General features: G+C 40.3%; 1 protein-coding gene across 1 annotated transcript in view; it reads left to right on the top strand.

Annotated features, from left to right (window-relative positions):
* kcmf1 (potassium channel modulatory factor 1) overlaps positions 1–17,057 on the top strand; it is a 125,941-nt gene that overhangs the window by 96,638 nt on the left and 12,246 nt on the right. Inside the window, exons 4-5 of the mRNA XM_080188610.1 lie at positions 2,934–3,035; positions 7,642–7,816. Of these exons, the coding sequence (XP_080044736.1) occupies positions 2,934–3,035; positions 7,642–7,816 (277 nt within the window). The remainder of the gene's footprint in view (positions 1–2,933; positions 3,036–7,641; positions 7,817–17,057) is intronic.

Raw genomic sequence — 17,057 nt, 5'->3', positions numbered from 1 at the left:
TGAAAGTTTTGTTGAGAGAGTAAGTGTTGATGTGTCCCCCCTGCAACTGAGTGTTTGAGATCCGTGAAGAGAGTAGCCATTTGAGTACAGGATGCCATACTGATAGTTTAACAGTAGAGAGGGCCAAGAGAGGACCTACCCAGGCAGAGCAGATGAGATCATTCATCTGCTTCCTGCATTCGATGATGTAACGTAAGCAGTTAGCAGCTGTGCTGACCCCCTGGCAACAGCCTCCTATGCCAGAGAGGTAGTGATGGTGTGCTGTTTTGAATCTTCCCTAGGGTAGAATAAATGCCAGTGGACCTGGAACTCCTGAATATGGGCCTGGCAGTGAAAATTAGTGTGGCCACCTTTTTGAGCCCAAATGTCTTCTGCCTCTGGGTTGCTGACATCCTCCTTGTCTAGTGAAGGCATATGGGCTGGAGAGAGTGATATGTGTGCTGGATTGGTGTTAAACTATGACACCAGGACCTCTGAACATGCCTGCTGATGGCGGGTGGATGAATCAGATGTTGATTAGCCAGGTTATTGAGTGAATGCACCTGTGCATAATTATTGAAGTTCTGGTGTGTGATCTCGCCATTCTGGCCAATAGGAAAGATGATGCAGGATCTGCTAGGTCTCAAACAGAATTCTGCCCAATGTTAGTGTGCTAAGACCCAAGATCTGTTTAAAGTTCATGCTTGATTATACTATTTATGATTATATTCATAAATAGTGCATATTGTATTTAATTTTGGTGTGCTGCAGCTTAAAGCCATCTGTGTTAAATTTGATCCACTAGTTTTCTATTAAATTTAAAATTTGAGGTGTTTCCAATAAGTTTGATATTACCTTCAAATTTGACTATGCGTTTGTTTCTAAATTAAGGTTTATTTTGTAAACTAGAAACAGTAATGATCCCAACATCAAACCCTGGGATACCACATTCAATACTCTTACCCGCTCCCTACCACTGCCCCCAGCATAACTATTTATTTTCTTATTCATATCAAAACTTTATATGACATTCCTAATAGTCTGTGTTTGACCGATGCCCTGTAATTTTGAAAAAAAAAACAAAATGCTGGAAAAACTCAGGTCTGTGAAAAGGAAGTGTAAATGTTTCAAGTCCAAGATTATTCTTTGTTCCAACTCAGCAGATTTCCAGTATCTGTGGTATTTTTCTTTTATTTTAGCTTGTAATTTTGGCTTTTATTACATACCTTTTGAAAGTCTGGATACACTCAGCCTTTGTAGGAGCAGGGAGTGGTCTATTTGGATTGCCATTTCTTCAAATTGTTGAGGTTGATCTCACTAGATCTTCCCCTACTGAACCCATGTTAATTGTTTACTTAGTGGATACTGCACAAGTAGACCTCAAGCTTGTACCTTATTAATTTTGTTACTTTATACAGAATGGAAGTAAAGCAGATATCTGTTTTGTTTGTCTTTGTCCCAGATTTTAAATAAAAGCATCACCTTGGTCTGTTTCCAATCTTGTTGTACCTTCCCATTGTCATACTAATCATCGGTGACTTAAAAATCTCCTCCCTATTCTTGGCACTCAAGCTGTATTGAGGTTGAGGGGTATAGTTTAGCCTTCAATAATCATGAAGTCTGTTGGGTAAATGCAAAGATCTATCTCTATTAAGGGTAGAATATACTGAAAATGTGTTATAGGAATAGGAAATTGGCTCAGAAGATCTTTCTTGCCAGTAGATTTATATCTGAAATAAGATCCTTTCAAGTAGATGTGTTCTGAGGTTTGGTTGGGCTCTCTATTAGTTAACAAAATAACCCATCTTCCTGCATATCTTCATTACAGGCTCACTTGTCCTAAAGTCTAATGCTGCCTTTAACAATCAGATGATAGCGAAATGTTAGTGCTTATTTGGTGAAAATAAGATCAGGTGCTGCAGCTTGGGCAACTCCCACTGGAGAAATTATTCCCTTATAGGTGATTCCCAACCAATTGGGGATTCAGTAGTTCACAAAGACTGATCGAGCAAAAAAAAAATGAACAAATGTGCTGTCCTCTGGTGGTGTTTTCGAGTTTAGCCTGAGCAAAGCTGCCTTTTATTCCCTATTAGCTTCAATTTCCTCCAAGTACAAGATTTTCCTTGAAAGTTAGTTCAACGCCTTTCAAAGAAAATACTCAAATTGGTTCTTTAATGCATGGTTAATTTCATGAAATGTGCTTGATTTTTCTTGATTTAAACTTGAAATAGGTGTCAAATTTTCCAAGAGAAAACTAAGGTGGTATGGATTGGGTTTTTACTTTTGGGAGGACTTGATGTTTGATAGTTGTAAATGTGATTTGGCAATACAATGAGTCTAGTTTTAAAAAAATTCAAAGCTCTGCTTATAATGTTGATCATCATTGAGAGTTGATTGTGAGAAAATCAAGTATTATGTCTGCTGCCTGTTAAAGGTAGAATACAAAATGCATTAGCATTTCTAAAGAGAAAAAGACAAGTTAATATTTCAGGTAAAAACCTTGAACTAAAAAGTCAATCCATCTTCTTAGAGTTGTGAAGGAAGAAACATAATGCAACAATTGGAGCCATTAATGGGTTGAAAGACCTCTAATCAATAATAGTTGACACAAAAAATCATTTCAATGAGACAATAGGAAGAAAAAGAACAAAATATGGAAGGACTAAAACAGTGTAACAATATAGGGAAGGTCCTCACAAGGAAATAGGCAGATCTACAGATTCAAGGCAACTAAAATGAAAACAAAAAATATTGAAATACAGTAGATCTGCTAATACTCATTCCGAAACCCTTTTTTGTCCTTTTTAAGGCAGGGTTTAGCTTCTTCCTGTGAATGTTCAAAGTAGGCTTTATTTATATCTCCAAATCAATTCTTAGTTCCGCTTATTTGCCTGAATTTTTAGATTTTAGCATCATTAGAAGTGATCATTAAATTTGTTTTTAATATATTACAGGTTTGTCCAATCTGTGCAGCATTACCTGGAGGAGATCCTAATCATGTCACGGACGACTTTGCAGCTCATCTTACACTTGAACACAGGGCTCCTAGAGATTTAATATCCTTTTTAAAAATCCAAAATTCAGCAACCTGAAAGCGCCAAAAAGACAATTCGGGTTGTGTATCCTGTGCCATAAAAATTAATGGCAATGATTTTAAATTAGAACTGCTAGGTTTTTTTTGACAAAGTGCTGAAATGGATGAAAGAATAAATACGGTAGCATTTATGTTGAGTGCAGATTGTGCCATTGTGTGGTATTGCTTTTGTAATATGCATTGATTTTTTTAAGGACATTGTATTACACCATCATATTACTGTATGTGTTTAAGAGACAATTCATTTTAACACTTTTTTGATTTAATTTGACTTATTATTACATGTATTAACACACAGTGAGAAGTATTGCTTCTTGCACGCTGTGCAGACAAAGCATACCATTCATAGAGAAGGAAACGAGAGTGCAGAATGTAGTGTTATAGTCATAGCTAGGGTGTAGAGAAAGATCAATTTAATGCAAGGTAAGTCCAGTCAAAAGTCTGAGCAGCAGGGAAGAAGCTGTTCTTGAGTCGGTTGGTACGTGGCCTCAGACTTTTGTATCTTTTTCCCGGTGGAAGAGAGAACATTCAGGGTGCGTGGGGTCCTTAATTATGCTAGCTGCTTTGCCGAGGCAGCAGGACGTGTAGACAGAATCAATGGATAGGCTGGTTTGCGTGATGGATTGGGCTACATTCACAACCTTTTGTAGTTCCTTGCAGTTTTGAGCAGAGCAGAAGTCATACCAAGCTGTGATAGAACTAGAAAGAATGCTTTCTATGGTGTACCTGTAAAAGATGGTGAGAGTCGTAGCTGATATTCCCAACTTCCTTAGTCTTCTAAGAAAGTAGAGGTGTTGGTGGGCTTTCATAACTATAGTTTTGACGTGGGGAAACCAGGTCAGGTTGTTGGTGATCTGGACACCTAAAAACATGAAGCTCTCAACGCTTTCTACTTTGTCCCATTCTACATTTTCCACACATTGGATGAACACACGCTGCCAACTGAATGTATTGTTAGGAGCATACCTGTTATGAAATTTTGAATTAGTGATAGGTTTCTCCCCAGTGCTCCTTTCACTCATCTAAAGAACCTCACCCTAGGTATCAACTAATTTAATCCTAACCATCTAATTTATCAAATTATGTTGATCAAAATGCTATTAAATCTAAATTGTGTTTTTTCAAAATTTGACTATGATGTCGTTCTCCAGTTAAGTATTGTCTGAATAAATAGCAAAACACTATGGATTCTGGAATCTGAAACAAAAGCAATGAAAGCCGGAAAAACTGAGCAGGTCTGGCAGTATCGGAACAGAGAGAAAACATATCTAGACCAGCTGCTTATATCCCTCTATTTCTTGTTTGTTCATATGTCTCTCCAGATAAGTCTTAATGTGGCTAACGTAACTGCCTCTACCACCTCACTTGGCAGTGCATTCAAGGCCCCCACCACCATCTGTGTTTAAAAAAAACTTCCCTCGCACATCTCCACTGAACTTTTCACCCTTACCTTGAACTTGTGCCCTCTTGTAATTGTCATTTCTGCTCTGGGAAAAGGCTTCTAACTGTTCACCTTATCTATACCTCTCATAATTTTATAAATTTATATCAGCTTGCCCCCTTAGCCTCTGTCTTTCCAGGGAGAACAATTACAGTTTATTCAATCTCTCCTGATAGCTAATACCTTCCATACCAGGCAACATCCTGGTAAACCTTTTTTGTTCTCTCTCGAAGGCTTCCACGTCCTTCTGGTGACCAGAATTAGACACAGTATTCCAAATGTGGTCTCACCAATGTTTCATACAACTGTGACATAATTTGCTAATTTTTATACTTGATGCCCTGTCCAATGAAGGCAAGCATGCCATATGCTTTCTTCACCACCTTTTCCACCTGTGTTGCACTTTTAAAGATCTATGGGCCTGTTCTCCCAGATCTCTCTGCCTGTCTATGCTCCTAATGATTCTGTAATTTATTTTGTAGCTCCCGCCTGAATTGGACCTATTAAAATGCGTCACCTCGCATTTGTTCGGATTAAATTCCATCTGCCATTTCTCTGCCCAATTTTCCAGCCTATCTTTATCCTGTTGTGTTCTCTGACAATCTTCATCACTATTGCAACTCTGCCAATCTTAATATCATCTGCAAACTTGCTAATCAGACCAGCTACATTTTCTGCCAAGTCATTTACACACAAACAGGTGAACAGGTGTAATTTCATTTTCTGGTAACATCAGATACAGTAAGAAGTTTCACAACTAAGTAACAAAAGTAGTAAACTGACTTTATTTGATACTCACCTGACCAAGGGACAAACCCCAAAAGCTTGTGAGTTTACTATCAAATAAATTGGTTGGACTTTAACCTGGTGTTGCGAGACTTCTTACTGTGTTTACCCCAGTCCAACGCCGACATCCCCACATCATAACATCTGATACAATAGACATTGCTCAGTGTCTTTTGATTACAGCCAGATAGTACAGAAAACTCTTGCAAGGTCAAAGGCTATTCAGTACAATGTTACTTGGGTGACATTTGCAGGACTGTGAATCAACTCTTATGCATTTTTACTAAGCAGTTTAGATTTGTTCTAAGTTTTTAGTAAAACATTAAGCTAGTTCATTGGGTTAATACACTATAAGATATGGTTCTGTGCCGCAATTCCAGGTTAAATCTTATCTGTCCTATATTTAATCATAGTTATAATAATAGTCGTAACTGCAGTTAGCTGCAGTGTCATTTGTACAGCGAAAAAGTAGCTTAGGCATTTTATTCCTGTTTGAATTGCTTACGCAGTTGTTAGTTATGAGCAGAATCTGTTCAAACTGTGATGTACCCAACATCATATGGTCCATTTAAATCCAAGCTCTTACGTAGCAGATTAGTCTCTTGGTTGAGGTAATTGGATTATCTCCTGCAACATTGCTGTTCAATCATATTGTGCTTTTGCAAGGGTTGCGTCTTTGGAAATGAAGTTAGAAGAGATCCATGCAAAGACATTTATTATGAGTTGATTCAAATCACAGCCCTGCAAATGTCACCAAAGTAACATTGTATTGTATGACCTTTGACCTTGCAAGAGTTTTCTGTACAATCAGGTTGATCCCTGAAAAATAGCCTTCTCCTTGACAGGTTTATGAATATATATCAGGGCTTCTATATTTCTGCAGGTAAAGTGGGAGCTTCATTGTAACTTTATTATCTGACATTTGGAGTTCTGTTTTTTGTTCCAAATGTCAAAATCTTGGTATTTTTATGCACATAAATAATACACATGCTTCCTTGTGACTGTGCAATACTGTTAACTTAAATTGTGCTTTCATACTCTGCTGTAAATCTTCAGCCTGCAACAACCATTTGATGATAGTGTTACCAACTGAACCAAGCTGCAGAATATGTACGCCAGCACAGCTATGCACTTGCTGTGTGTTAGCATTTTTGCAGTCGGGTCATTGCATCATCATGTGTTCCTATAATCTTGGGTGAATCTGATATTTATTCTAAAATGAGCAAAACTGATGAGGTTTTTAGTCTTACAAATAACTTATGAATTTAAGGTCTTGCTTGCAGTTAGTTGGAGGATTTAGTATCAGTTGAACCTATTTGTTCTAATAGATTAAAAGTGACTTCCTCTGCCCCTCTTCAGGACCTTTCCACCACCTACCAGACATAAATCAGTGGTGCAATGGCATAAATTCCTTTACCTAGATGGGTGCAGCTCCAGAAGCACTATGCAGAATAAAGCAGTCAGCTTGGTAGATGCTCTATCTACTAGCCATTCTGTAACCTAAGATTTTTATTCATTCTTGGGGTGTTGGTGCAATGCCAATTTTGGCATTTATTGCTCATTTTGAAAGGTGTGTCAAGCATTCTTATTCAACCACTTTAAATTCAAGTTTCTACATTACAGATTGGTTTCTTGTTTGAAGTACTTGAATTATCTCCTGCAACATGTTAGATAGGAAGGGGCAAGGTCATAGAAGTACTTGAAAACAAGGATGAGAATTTTAAAACTGAGGTGCTACTTTATCAGAAGCAAATGAGAACAAGGATGACTGGACTTGCAGGAATAAGCAACAGAGAGCGGATTTTAGAATGCCCACAAGTTTTTGTAGGGTGGAATGCGAGAGGCTGGCTGGGAGTTTGTTAAAATTGTAATGTTTTAAGACGGATGAAAGTTCCAGCAGCAGATGAGATAAAGCATGGTGGAGTCAATTTCACCCGATAACTTTGAAGGAAATTTTTGCTTATACACTGCTAGATGTTAGACAAGTGATCTGATAATATAGCAACAGCAGAGATGTCGTGAGGGTATAGTGGTGAGGTACACCTGGGCGTTGTCAGCCTACATGTGAAACTGAAGCTTTGTTTTCAGATGATGCTGCTGAAGAACTACCTGTAAATGAGAAATGGGGAGGGACACTAAGGATAGATCCTTGAGGGACAGCAGAGATGATTGTGTGTAAATAGGAAGTGGAACTATTGTTGCCCCTTAGTCTCATCCCTATTGTTGCTGTATGCTAACAGACAATAAGAGTAATAAACAAAAAGTCTCAAGAATTTTAATATATTTTGAATTGGAAATTCTGCTTGCCATTCTTTACTGTATTTCCTTAATGATTATTTATGATGAATCCAGCGGTGTTCGACACGTACGTAGGATGTTTCATCCTGGCCGAGGCCTTGGAGGACCGCGTGCTCGTAGATCAAACATGCACTTTACTAGCAGTTCCACTGGTGGGCTTTCATCCTCACAAAGTTCATATTCTCCAAGCAATAGGGAAGCTATGGATCCAATAGCTGGTGAGTTGAAACTTCCAATTGTAGCATATTTATATGTTGGACTAAAAATTTTATTGCATAATACTGCCTCAGTAGGATTTTAATAAGCTGTTTGAATTTAAAGTACCTGTACAAGTTTATAATTATTCATTGCAAACAATCAGTTTAAAGTAGTTCTCAGTCTGGAAAAAACTTAGGATAAATTGTATTTGAAATGTTAGAAACCACAGAAATAATTATTCTGAAAGTTATATATTGTGGTATACTTTTTAAATATCATCAGTAATTCATTTACATTCTATCTTATTTTCCATGTATGTTCCTTTTATGTATCAAAAAATAAACAACCAACCAGTTAGATCAAGCAATGGTGATAAAATTTGTTGCAATTTAAATAATTTCTCATAATTTGAATATAAATTGAATTATAGGATAAGAGGTTGAGTTTACGTGTAATTAAAATCTTGCACTTCTGTGCGCTACCTGTCTCCACAATTTGACTTCCAGTTGTAATGCTTTGTCACATCATGTCAAGATTATTCAACTACAGAATTCTGTATTCACATTTGTGGTCATTTATATGTACGTGTGTGTTGTGCTGATTGTATAGTAACTGGTAAATGCGGAGCATCTTTCGAGCTTTCTGACGATTTGAATTTTCAGTTGTGCTTCCTCATGGTATACATCTATATTGGCTTCCCTTACCCTACTTCCTCCATAATGGGAGATCTTGTGGTGGGGGAGATATTGGTAAAGGGAGGGAGTGCAGAAGCTTTGGAGAGTGGGAGCTGAGGTGAGAGGGCATAGAAGTATAGGAAGAATTTAAAAATGATCCTATCCCATATCTCTTTCCTGTCAAACCATCATCTTAGCATTATATCTTCTGCTGTCACCCTTCCTTCTGTTTACCTCCTTTTTCTCCCCCTCACTTCTGTTTATACTATAACTTTTCTCTCTTTTGTGCACCCACCCTCCCACTTCCATCCACTGGCTTTCTTTCATCCTCTTCTATCCTCATTCTGCACCTCCTTGCTGCCTTCACTCTTCTCTCCATTCACTTGTTCCACACATTGGCCCTTACCACTCTATTTCCACATTCACCTTCTGAATACACCTTTTTTTATTCCTGTCACTAACAAATATTGCATTTATTGCTCAGCCATAGTTACCATCATATGGCATGTCAGCCTTCTTGAACTGCTGAAGGCTATGTGGCGAAGATGTATTCATGGTGTTGTTAGGAAAGGAGTTCAAAGGTTTTGACCTGACATTGAAGGAGAAGCAATATATATCCCATCAGGATGTGCCTGAATTGGAAGGAGGAGAGGACAAATTGGGAGAAATTGGTTATCTATATAATTCTTCATGATGCATTAATTTTAAAGAATGTTCAGTGATTAATTTACAATGTTACAGAACAAAGAGATCTAGGGGTACAGGCTCATAGCTCCTTGAATGTGGAGTCACAGGTGGATAGAGTGGTGAAGAAGGCATTCAGCATACTTAATTTCATTGGTCAGAACATTGAGTACAGGAGTTGAGATATCTTGTTGTAGTTGTACAAGACATTGGTATGGCCACATTTGGAATAGTGTGCACAGTTCTGGTCACCCTGTTGTAGAACGGGATATTATTAAACTAGAGTGAGTGTAGAAAAGATTTATTATGATGCTTCCGGGACTTGATGGTATGAGTTATCAGGAGAGGCTGGAAAGACAGGGACTCTTTTCTCTGGAGCGTAGAAGGCTGAGGGGTGATCTTATAGAGATCTATAAAATAATGAGGGGCATAGATCAGCTAGATAGTCAATATAGCTGCCAGAGGTAGTAGTAGAGGCGGATACAATTTTGTCTTTTAATAAACATTTAGACAGTTACATGGGTAAGTTGGCTATAGAGGGATATAGGCCAAATGCGGGCAATTGGGATTAGCTTAGGGGTTTAAAAAAAAGGGCGGCATTGGATAAGTTGGGTCAAAGGGCCTGTTTTGATGCTGTAAACTTTTGACTCTACAGGTAGAGTACTGCAAATCAAGCTATACAAAAACAGGTGGTGTCCAAAAACCACATTTTTTTTTTTCCCCCCATGCTCCAAGCGAACCTTAAGAACATAAGAACATAAGAAATAGGAGCAGGAGTAGGCCATCTAGCCCTTCGAGCCTGCCCCGCCATTCAATAAGATCATGGCTGATCTGTTGTGGCTCAGTTCCACTTTCCCGCCCTCTCCCCATAACCCTTAATCCCCTCTCTTATCAAGAACCCATCAACCCACTTCTTAAAAATATTTAGCGAGGCAGCCTCCACCACTTCAACGGGCAGAGAATTCCAGAGATTCACCACCCTTTGAGTGAAGAAGTTCCTCCTCAACTCCGTTCTAAACCGCCTCCCCTTTATCTTGAGGCTGTGCCCCCTAGTCCTACTGTCTTTTTTGAGCGGGAAGAGTCTCTCCACCTCTATCCTATCCATCCCATTCATCATCTTATACGTCTCAATGAGATCTCCCCTCATTCTTCTAAACTCTAACGAGTACAAGCCTAGTTTATTCAGCCTCTCCTCATAGCTCAATCCCCTCAACTCTGGTATCAGCCTAGTAAACCTCCTCTGCACTCCCTCCAGGGCCAAAATATCCTTGCGCAGGTGCGGCGCCCAAAACCTTGATCCTGCCTATGGAAAATGCTCGAAAATCTCAGCAGATCTGACAGTATCTGTGGGGAGAGAACAGAGCCAATGTTTAAGGTCTAGACAACCCTTTGTCAGAACTGAGAGCAAAGAGAATCAGCAGAGATTTATACAATGAGGGTGGGGAGGAGGGTGGAATAGGACATAGGCATTGTCTGATTCCTCCTCTACCAACACCACCACCCCCAGTCACCCTCCTAGGAATGATCCTATCTGCCCAGGCTCAAAGTTATTCGCCCGACTTGAATCACAAAGAAGCACTTTCTTGTAGCTAGCCCAAATAAATCCAAAGAGAGTTATTAAAGAGTACTGTGCATTCAAGTATTAATAGAAACCAAATAGTTTTCAGTTACAACTCCAGGAAGTTTTTTAAAATCATTTCAGTTTGATATTTTCTCATTTTAAATGGGAAGTGCTAATGTAGGAAGTGGGGGGAAGAGTGAAAGATCTGTTAATTACAGTGTGAGGGAAGTGAATCAATATCAGCAGTGACATGGTCAATAACCTAAAATGCTTTTATTCCTATTATTTGGTTTACCTCTGTCCCCTATTCATTGAATTAAGGCGTTCCATTTTTATTGTTTTGTAAACCAGCAAGTTCTGAAATCTGGCATGGACTGTGTCCAGAGGTTGCTGGATTTGAGGTACGTTATCTGTAGTTTCAGTGTAATGTTTATCTTGAGGCTTGAGCTGGTTGTCTGTAAAGAATAAAATAATTAAATAGGCCAACAATATAGCTTGGCGCAGTGACCAACTTGCTACACATGATTTGCATTAAGACGACTCATCCTTTTTTAAAAAAGCAAAACAAAAACTGTAGCCAGATGTTGCTTTTAAACTAGAGCACTGATTCCTTGACCAAACCATCTTTAACTGTTGCCTATACAGTATGAATCAAAGTTCAGAGCAGCTTCCTTTTGCTACATTTTCTAAAATCATTACATTCTGAAAGCCATGAGAATACTGCAGAAGAACAACATAATGTAAAATTCAAGATTGAATATAAGTTGCACACTAATCACATTGTTACTTTGTCAGTTCTTGGAAAATAAAGTGACAATCTTGATTTTTTTTAATGAAGTGCAGTATATCCATTCTGCAGCTGCAGTCAGGTCAGAATTTGACTCAACACAGCTCCGATTTTTGAGTCCTTTGAGTGCAGCTAACTCCAGATAAACAGCTAGTCAAATTCCCTATCATTAGGTTTTCAAAATTGTTAATTACACAAGTATAAGCAATTCTTGTTTTTGCTGAAAAATATTGGGATACAGCATAAGGTATTGTTCTTGTGCACTTTGCAGACAAAACATGCTGTTCACGAAGTACATAAGGTTTTATAAGCTAATGGTTAGACAGTGTAAATTCAGGAAGAAAGTTCCCATGGTGGGTGAGTCCAGAAATAAGGGTCATAGTTTGAGGATAAGGTGTGAACCTTGGGGAACTGAGGTGAGGAGAAATTTCTTCACACACATGGTGATAAATGTGTGGAATTCACCCGCCAGCGCAGGACAGCCCATGCCTCCTGGCTGATGAACGTGTGGAATTCACTTGCCCGCATGGAACTGCTCGCACTCCGGAGTTGTCCCACCCCCAGTGCCCTCACGCCCCCCCAGTGCCTCCGCACCCGACTTCCATGGCCTCCCCAGCTCTGGCCCTGTGGTGCACGTGTGCTCACCCTCCCTCACTTGAGTGCATGCACTCCCTCTCACTCGTTCATGTGCGCGCGCTTCCCCTCACTTGCGCAGATGGGGTCCTCCCTCCCTCACTCACGCAGATGAAGTCCCCCTCCCTCACAATCGTGCGCAGGGTACACCTTTCCCATACTGGCACGGGCAGGGTCCGCCTTCCCCACGCTGGTGCGTGCGAGGTCCCCTGGCCTGTGCCAGCTTGTGCGCACACGTGGGTACCCTTGGTCCCCGGCCAGCTCGTGCGCACGCGCGGGTACCCCCCCCCCCCCCCCCCCCCCCCGGCCAGCTCACGCGCGCGGGTCCCCCCCCCCCCCCCCCCCCCCAGCCAGCGCGTGCACGGGTACCCCCCGGCCAGCTCATGCGCGCGCGCGCGCGCGGGTACCCCCCCCGGCCAGCTTGTGCGCGCGCGCGCGGGTACCCCCCCGGCCCACGCCAGCTCGTGCGTGGGGTCCCGCTCCCCCGCGCCAGCTCACGCACAGCCCCCCCCCCCCCCCCACCACCGCTCACTCGCTATTTAAGAATTGTGGGGTTAGGAACAAAAGTGGCTGGCTGGTATTGTAACTTGCCATGAAAGCTGTGACAGAAGCTACACAAGGACATAGATTAGTGGGAAACGTAGATTGTTTGCTGATGCAGTTGAATTCACAAAAATATTAAGTTACACATTTTGAAAGATAACAAATGAAAATATATATTTTATTATAGGAAGAATATGGAAAAAGAGCAGGTAAATTTAGGTATGCTGAGATACTATTAAGCATGAGGCACTATGGCTAAGATCAAGTGATCGAGTGTAGTATTGATATGCTGCGCTTGGTTGAAGTCATTAAGTTACATTTTAGCTTCATTTGAAGCAGTTTTTAAAAGTGGCATCTCAGCCTTTAGGCTAAGGTGCAAATGAGATGAAGCCTTGAGGAGGAGCTATGCCTACTCCAATCAACTTGGATCATGTAGATCAAGCCCAAGACAGGAGGTGAGAACCCTGTCTTGTAGCTTGGTTTGGGAATGTCTCAACTTGTTGAGACTCTGAATTGGACTTTTAAAGTTTTTCACTGCAGCTGAGAAGGTTAAAGGTTACCTAATGAAATCTTCAGAATTATTTAAGAATTAAGAGGCTGGAAGAGGTTAGAAAAAATCTCTGCACGTGTGAAACATTATTATTGGCATAGACAAACAAGTTGAACTGAATGGCTTGTTTCTGAATTGTAATATTGTACGCTAATTTGAATTCAGAGGAATAGATTAATTCAAATAAGTGTAAATCGGATTTGTGATGCCAGATTATCAGCTGAATTCTTATTGACAGGCTGTGATGATATTTAGGCTTTATAAATTTTTGGGAGGGGAAAGAATGTACTTTAATTTGATAGATGTTCAGTGTTAGTTTGGAGGATTTCAATTTGTTGAAACCACTCAACAGAACTGCTGTGTTTTATTTGACCCTATCAAAGCAGATACTGCAAAAATATAATGCATTCAGTATAAAGTTATCATGCCATCCAGTGGCAAAATCCACAGTACTGCTGGACAGGAATTCTTGAAAATTTAATAAAGATAATTAAAGGAGTTGCGCGCTTTTTTAAAATGAAATTTAGAGTGCTGTAAGGGCAGGAGAGAATCAGCCAGTGCTGGCAAGAAATAACTTAAAATAGTTGGAACCAAAAAAAAACCGTAGAACCTTGGAATCCCTACAATGCGAAAAGAGACCCATCGAGCCTGCACCAACTCTCCAGAAGAACATCTCGCCCAGGCCTTTCCCCTCCGCCCTAGCCACGTAATATAACACATTTACCATAGTTAATCCACTTAAACTACATATCTTTGGATACTAAGGGACAATTTAGCATGGCCAGTCCACCTAACCTGCACATCTTTGGATTGTGAGAGGGAACGGGAGCATCTGGAGAAAACCCATGCAGATGTGGGGAGAACGTGCAAACTTTTTTTTAATTCATTCGTAGGATCTGGGCATCATTGGCTGGCCAATATTTTTATTGCCCATCCCTAGGTGCCCAAAAACAGTTCAGAGTCCACCATATTGCTGTGGCTCTGGAGTCATATGTAACCAGTAAGGGTGGCCGATTTCTTTCCCCAAAGGACATTAGTAAACCGGATGAATTTTCCAACTGTTGACAATGGTTTCATTGGCAACAGTAGATTCTTAATTCCAGATTTTTTTATTTCAAATTACCCCATCTGCTGTAGTGGGGTTTGAACACAGGTCACCAGAGTGTTAGCTGAGTTGCTGGATTAATAGTCCAGAGATAATATCACTAGGCTATCACCTCCCCTCAGGAGTTACAGTCACCCAAGGTCACAATTAAACCTGGGACTCTGACACTGAGGCAACAGTGCTAATAACTGTGTTACCGTGCTGGAAGTTGATAAATCTTACATTTTCCCTGAACATACTAGCTAATATGTAAAACTATCAAAATCATAAAATGTGATAGCAGTGACAAAGGCTACTTAGTCTGATCAGTCTGTGCTGGCTTTATGTGAGCAAGCCAGCTAGTCCCACTCACTGCTTTTTGCCCCTGTAGCCCTCCCAATTTTTTCCTTTCAAGTATATATCAAGTTCTCTTTTGAAAGCCATGATCAACTTTTCCTCTCTCACCCTTTTCAGGCCACTAGCAGTATAGAAAGATTTTCTTTGTGTCATCATGGGTTCTTTTGCCAATTACTTTAAATCTGCATCGTCTAGTCCTTGACCCTTTCGTCAATGGGAACAATTTCTCTTATCTATACTTTCTAGACACCTTTATAAACACCTCTATCACATCTCCTCCTAACCTTCTCTGTTCTTTGGGGAACAACTTTCAATAACTGAAGTTCCTCAGCCCAGAACTATTTCGGTAAATCCCTTCTGTGCTCTCTCAAAATTCTTCCCAAAGTGCTGTGTCCAGAATGGATGCAGTATTCCAGTTATGGCTATTCCAGTATTTTATAAAGATTCATCATACTATCCTTGTTTTTATACTTTCTTCTTTGCTTTTTTAGTGATTTGTGAATCTGCTTTGCTGCCTTAAACTATTTGTACGCATTTACCCTAAGGCTCTCTGTTGCTTTAAAATTATGGTTTATAATGCCATTCTGCTCTTTAGCAACTAAAGTGTCTCACTTCTAACTTCTCTGCATTAAATTTTATCTGCTGCAAGTCTTCCCATCAGTCCTCTTGAGTCTATCCTTTTCAAATGTCATCTGTATATTTTGAAATAGTGCCATATATATCCAGGTCGTTAATGTACATCACAAAAAGGAAAGCTCTTGCTACTGATCATTGCATACATTCTTTCAGTCTAATTTTAAAAAAAATTCATCACTACTTGCTCTTTTCCTGTCCTTTAACGAGTTTCATATTAATGCTGGCACTGTCCTTTTTATTCCATGGGCTTCAACTTTACAAAGAACAAAGAGAACAAAGAACAACCCAGCACGGGAAACAGGCCCTTTGGCCCAATGAGTCCGCGCTGCCATTTCGACAAAGCATTTTCCTACACCTACCCTGCCCCGTGTGTATGTGAACGGTACCCCTAATGTAGCCAGATTCAGGGGAGAATAGTGTAGGGTCAATTTGGTACACCAATCAGCCTAAGAGCACACCTTTGGGGTGTGGGAGGAAACCGGAGCTCCTGGAGGAAACCCATGCAACCACAGGGAGAATGCACAAACTCCCACAAATACAGACCCAAATCCACGTATCTGCACAGCTAGCAGTGATAGTCGCTGAGCTGTTGTGGTGCCCGTCTGCTGGTCCAGGATTAAGCACATACAACGACACGAAGTACGAGGCCACTCTCGAAACCTCCAAGAGCAGCCCATGCATGACCCACCGTGTGCATGCCCCTCGTTTGACAACAAGGTGGACCGACACCTGTGGATTAAAAGAGACAAAAAATTAACATGTAATACTACATTTCCAACTACATTTCCATTACTAACAAGCCAAGTATAACGTACTTGATCAAACACCTTTTGAAAGTCCATATACACACAATGAATTGCATTAGCCTCATCAACCCTCCATGTCACTTCATCAAAAAATATCAAGCTAGTTAAACATGGTTTACCTTTAATAAATCCATGACCAGAATTTCATGCTTGAGGGGGTGTGTGCCCAACCAGGCAGTACCATCTTTCTAGATCAGGGATCCCCAAACTACGGCCAGTGGGCCACATCCGGCCCACAGCGGCCGGATCCAGATCAGAGTTTGGAGACTGCTGCTCTAGATGATGAGAGTGGAATAGGTCAATGATGATAAAACAGTCTGAGTTAAATGGATTGATGGCTTTGACCAACCTGTCTGAAGAAAATACTGGTGTGCCAGTTAGCTTCAAAATTTAAATAAATTACATTTTGGTAGCTCCTGTTCATGGGATAACTCAGTTCCAGCTGAGTAGCTGCACTTGCTGTTATTGAAATAAGAGACATTGACACTGAAATCACTGTCAAAATAATGGTGAGGCTAATGGTGCTCACAATTATTTGTGCAAAAATAGTGCAAGAAGTAGGTCAGTTGTACATGGATGTCCAAAGGTTACTGTCGGAGTTTGCTGCTTGGTGAAAACGGTATCTCGCTCTCTGTCTGTTTCACCATTGAAATACATTGAATGGTGTGAAGTTACTGTTTTTGTATGGCTGGCATGAAATCAGCTTGTCACCAAAGATCAGCCTTATAATTTTAAGTTTAACTACCCTATTAATAATGGTAAGTGTTAATTATGACTAAGCAACTTCTTTGGCACTGAAAATGAACTATATCTCTGTTCCTTCATACTTCTGAGTCAGAATTCTGGAGATGCCTCCTTAACAGCATTGTACTTACATGGACTGCAGCAATTCAAGAAGACAGCTCACCACCACCTTCTCAAGGGAAATTGGGATAGGCAATAAATG

This window comes from Carcharhinus amblyrhynchos, chromosome 5 (genome assembly GCF_965287045.1).
Source record: "Carcharhinus amblyrhynchos chromosome 5, sCarAmb.v2.hapA, whole genome shotgun sequence".
NCBI classification, from domain to species: domain Eukaryota; kingdom Metazoa; phylum Chordata; class Chondrichthyes; order Carcharhiniformes; family Carcharhinidae; genus Carcharhinus; species Carcharhinus amblyrhynchos.
Note: the sequence above shows the minus strand (reverse complement) of the source record. Positions and strands in the feature narration are given on the sequence as shown.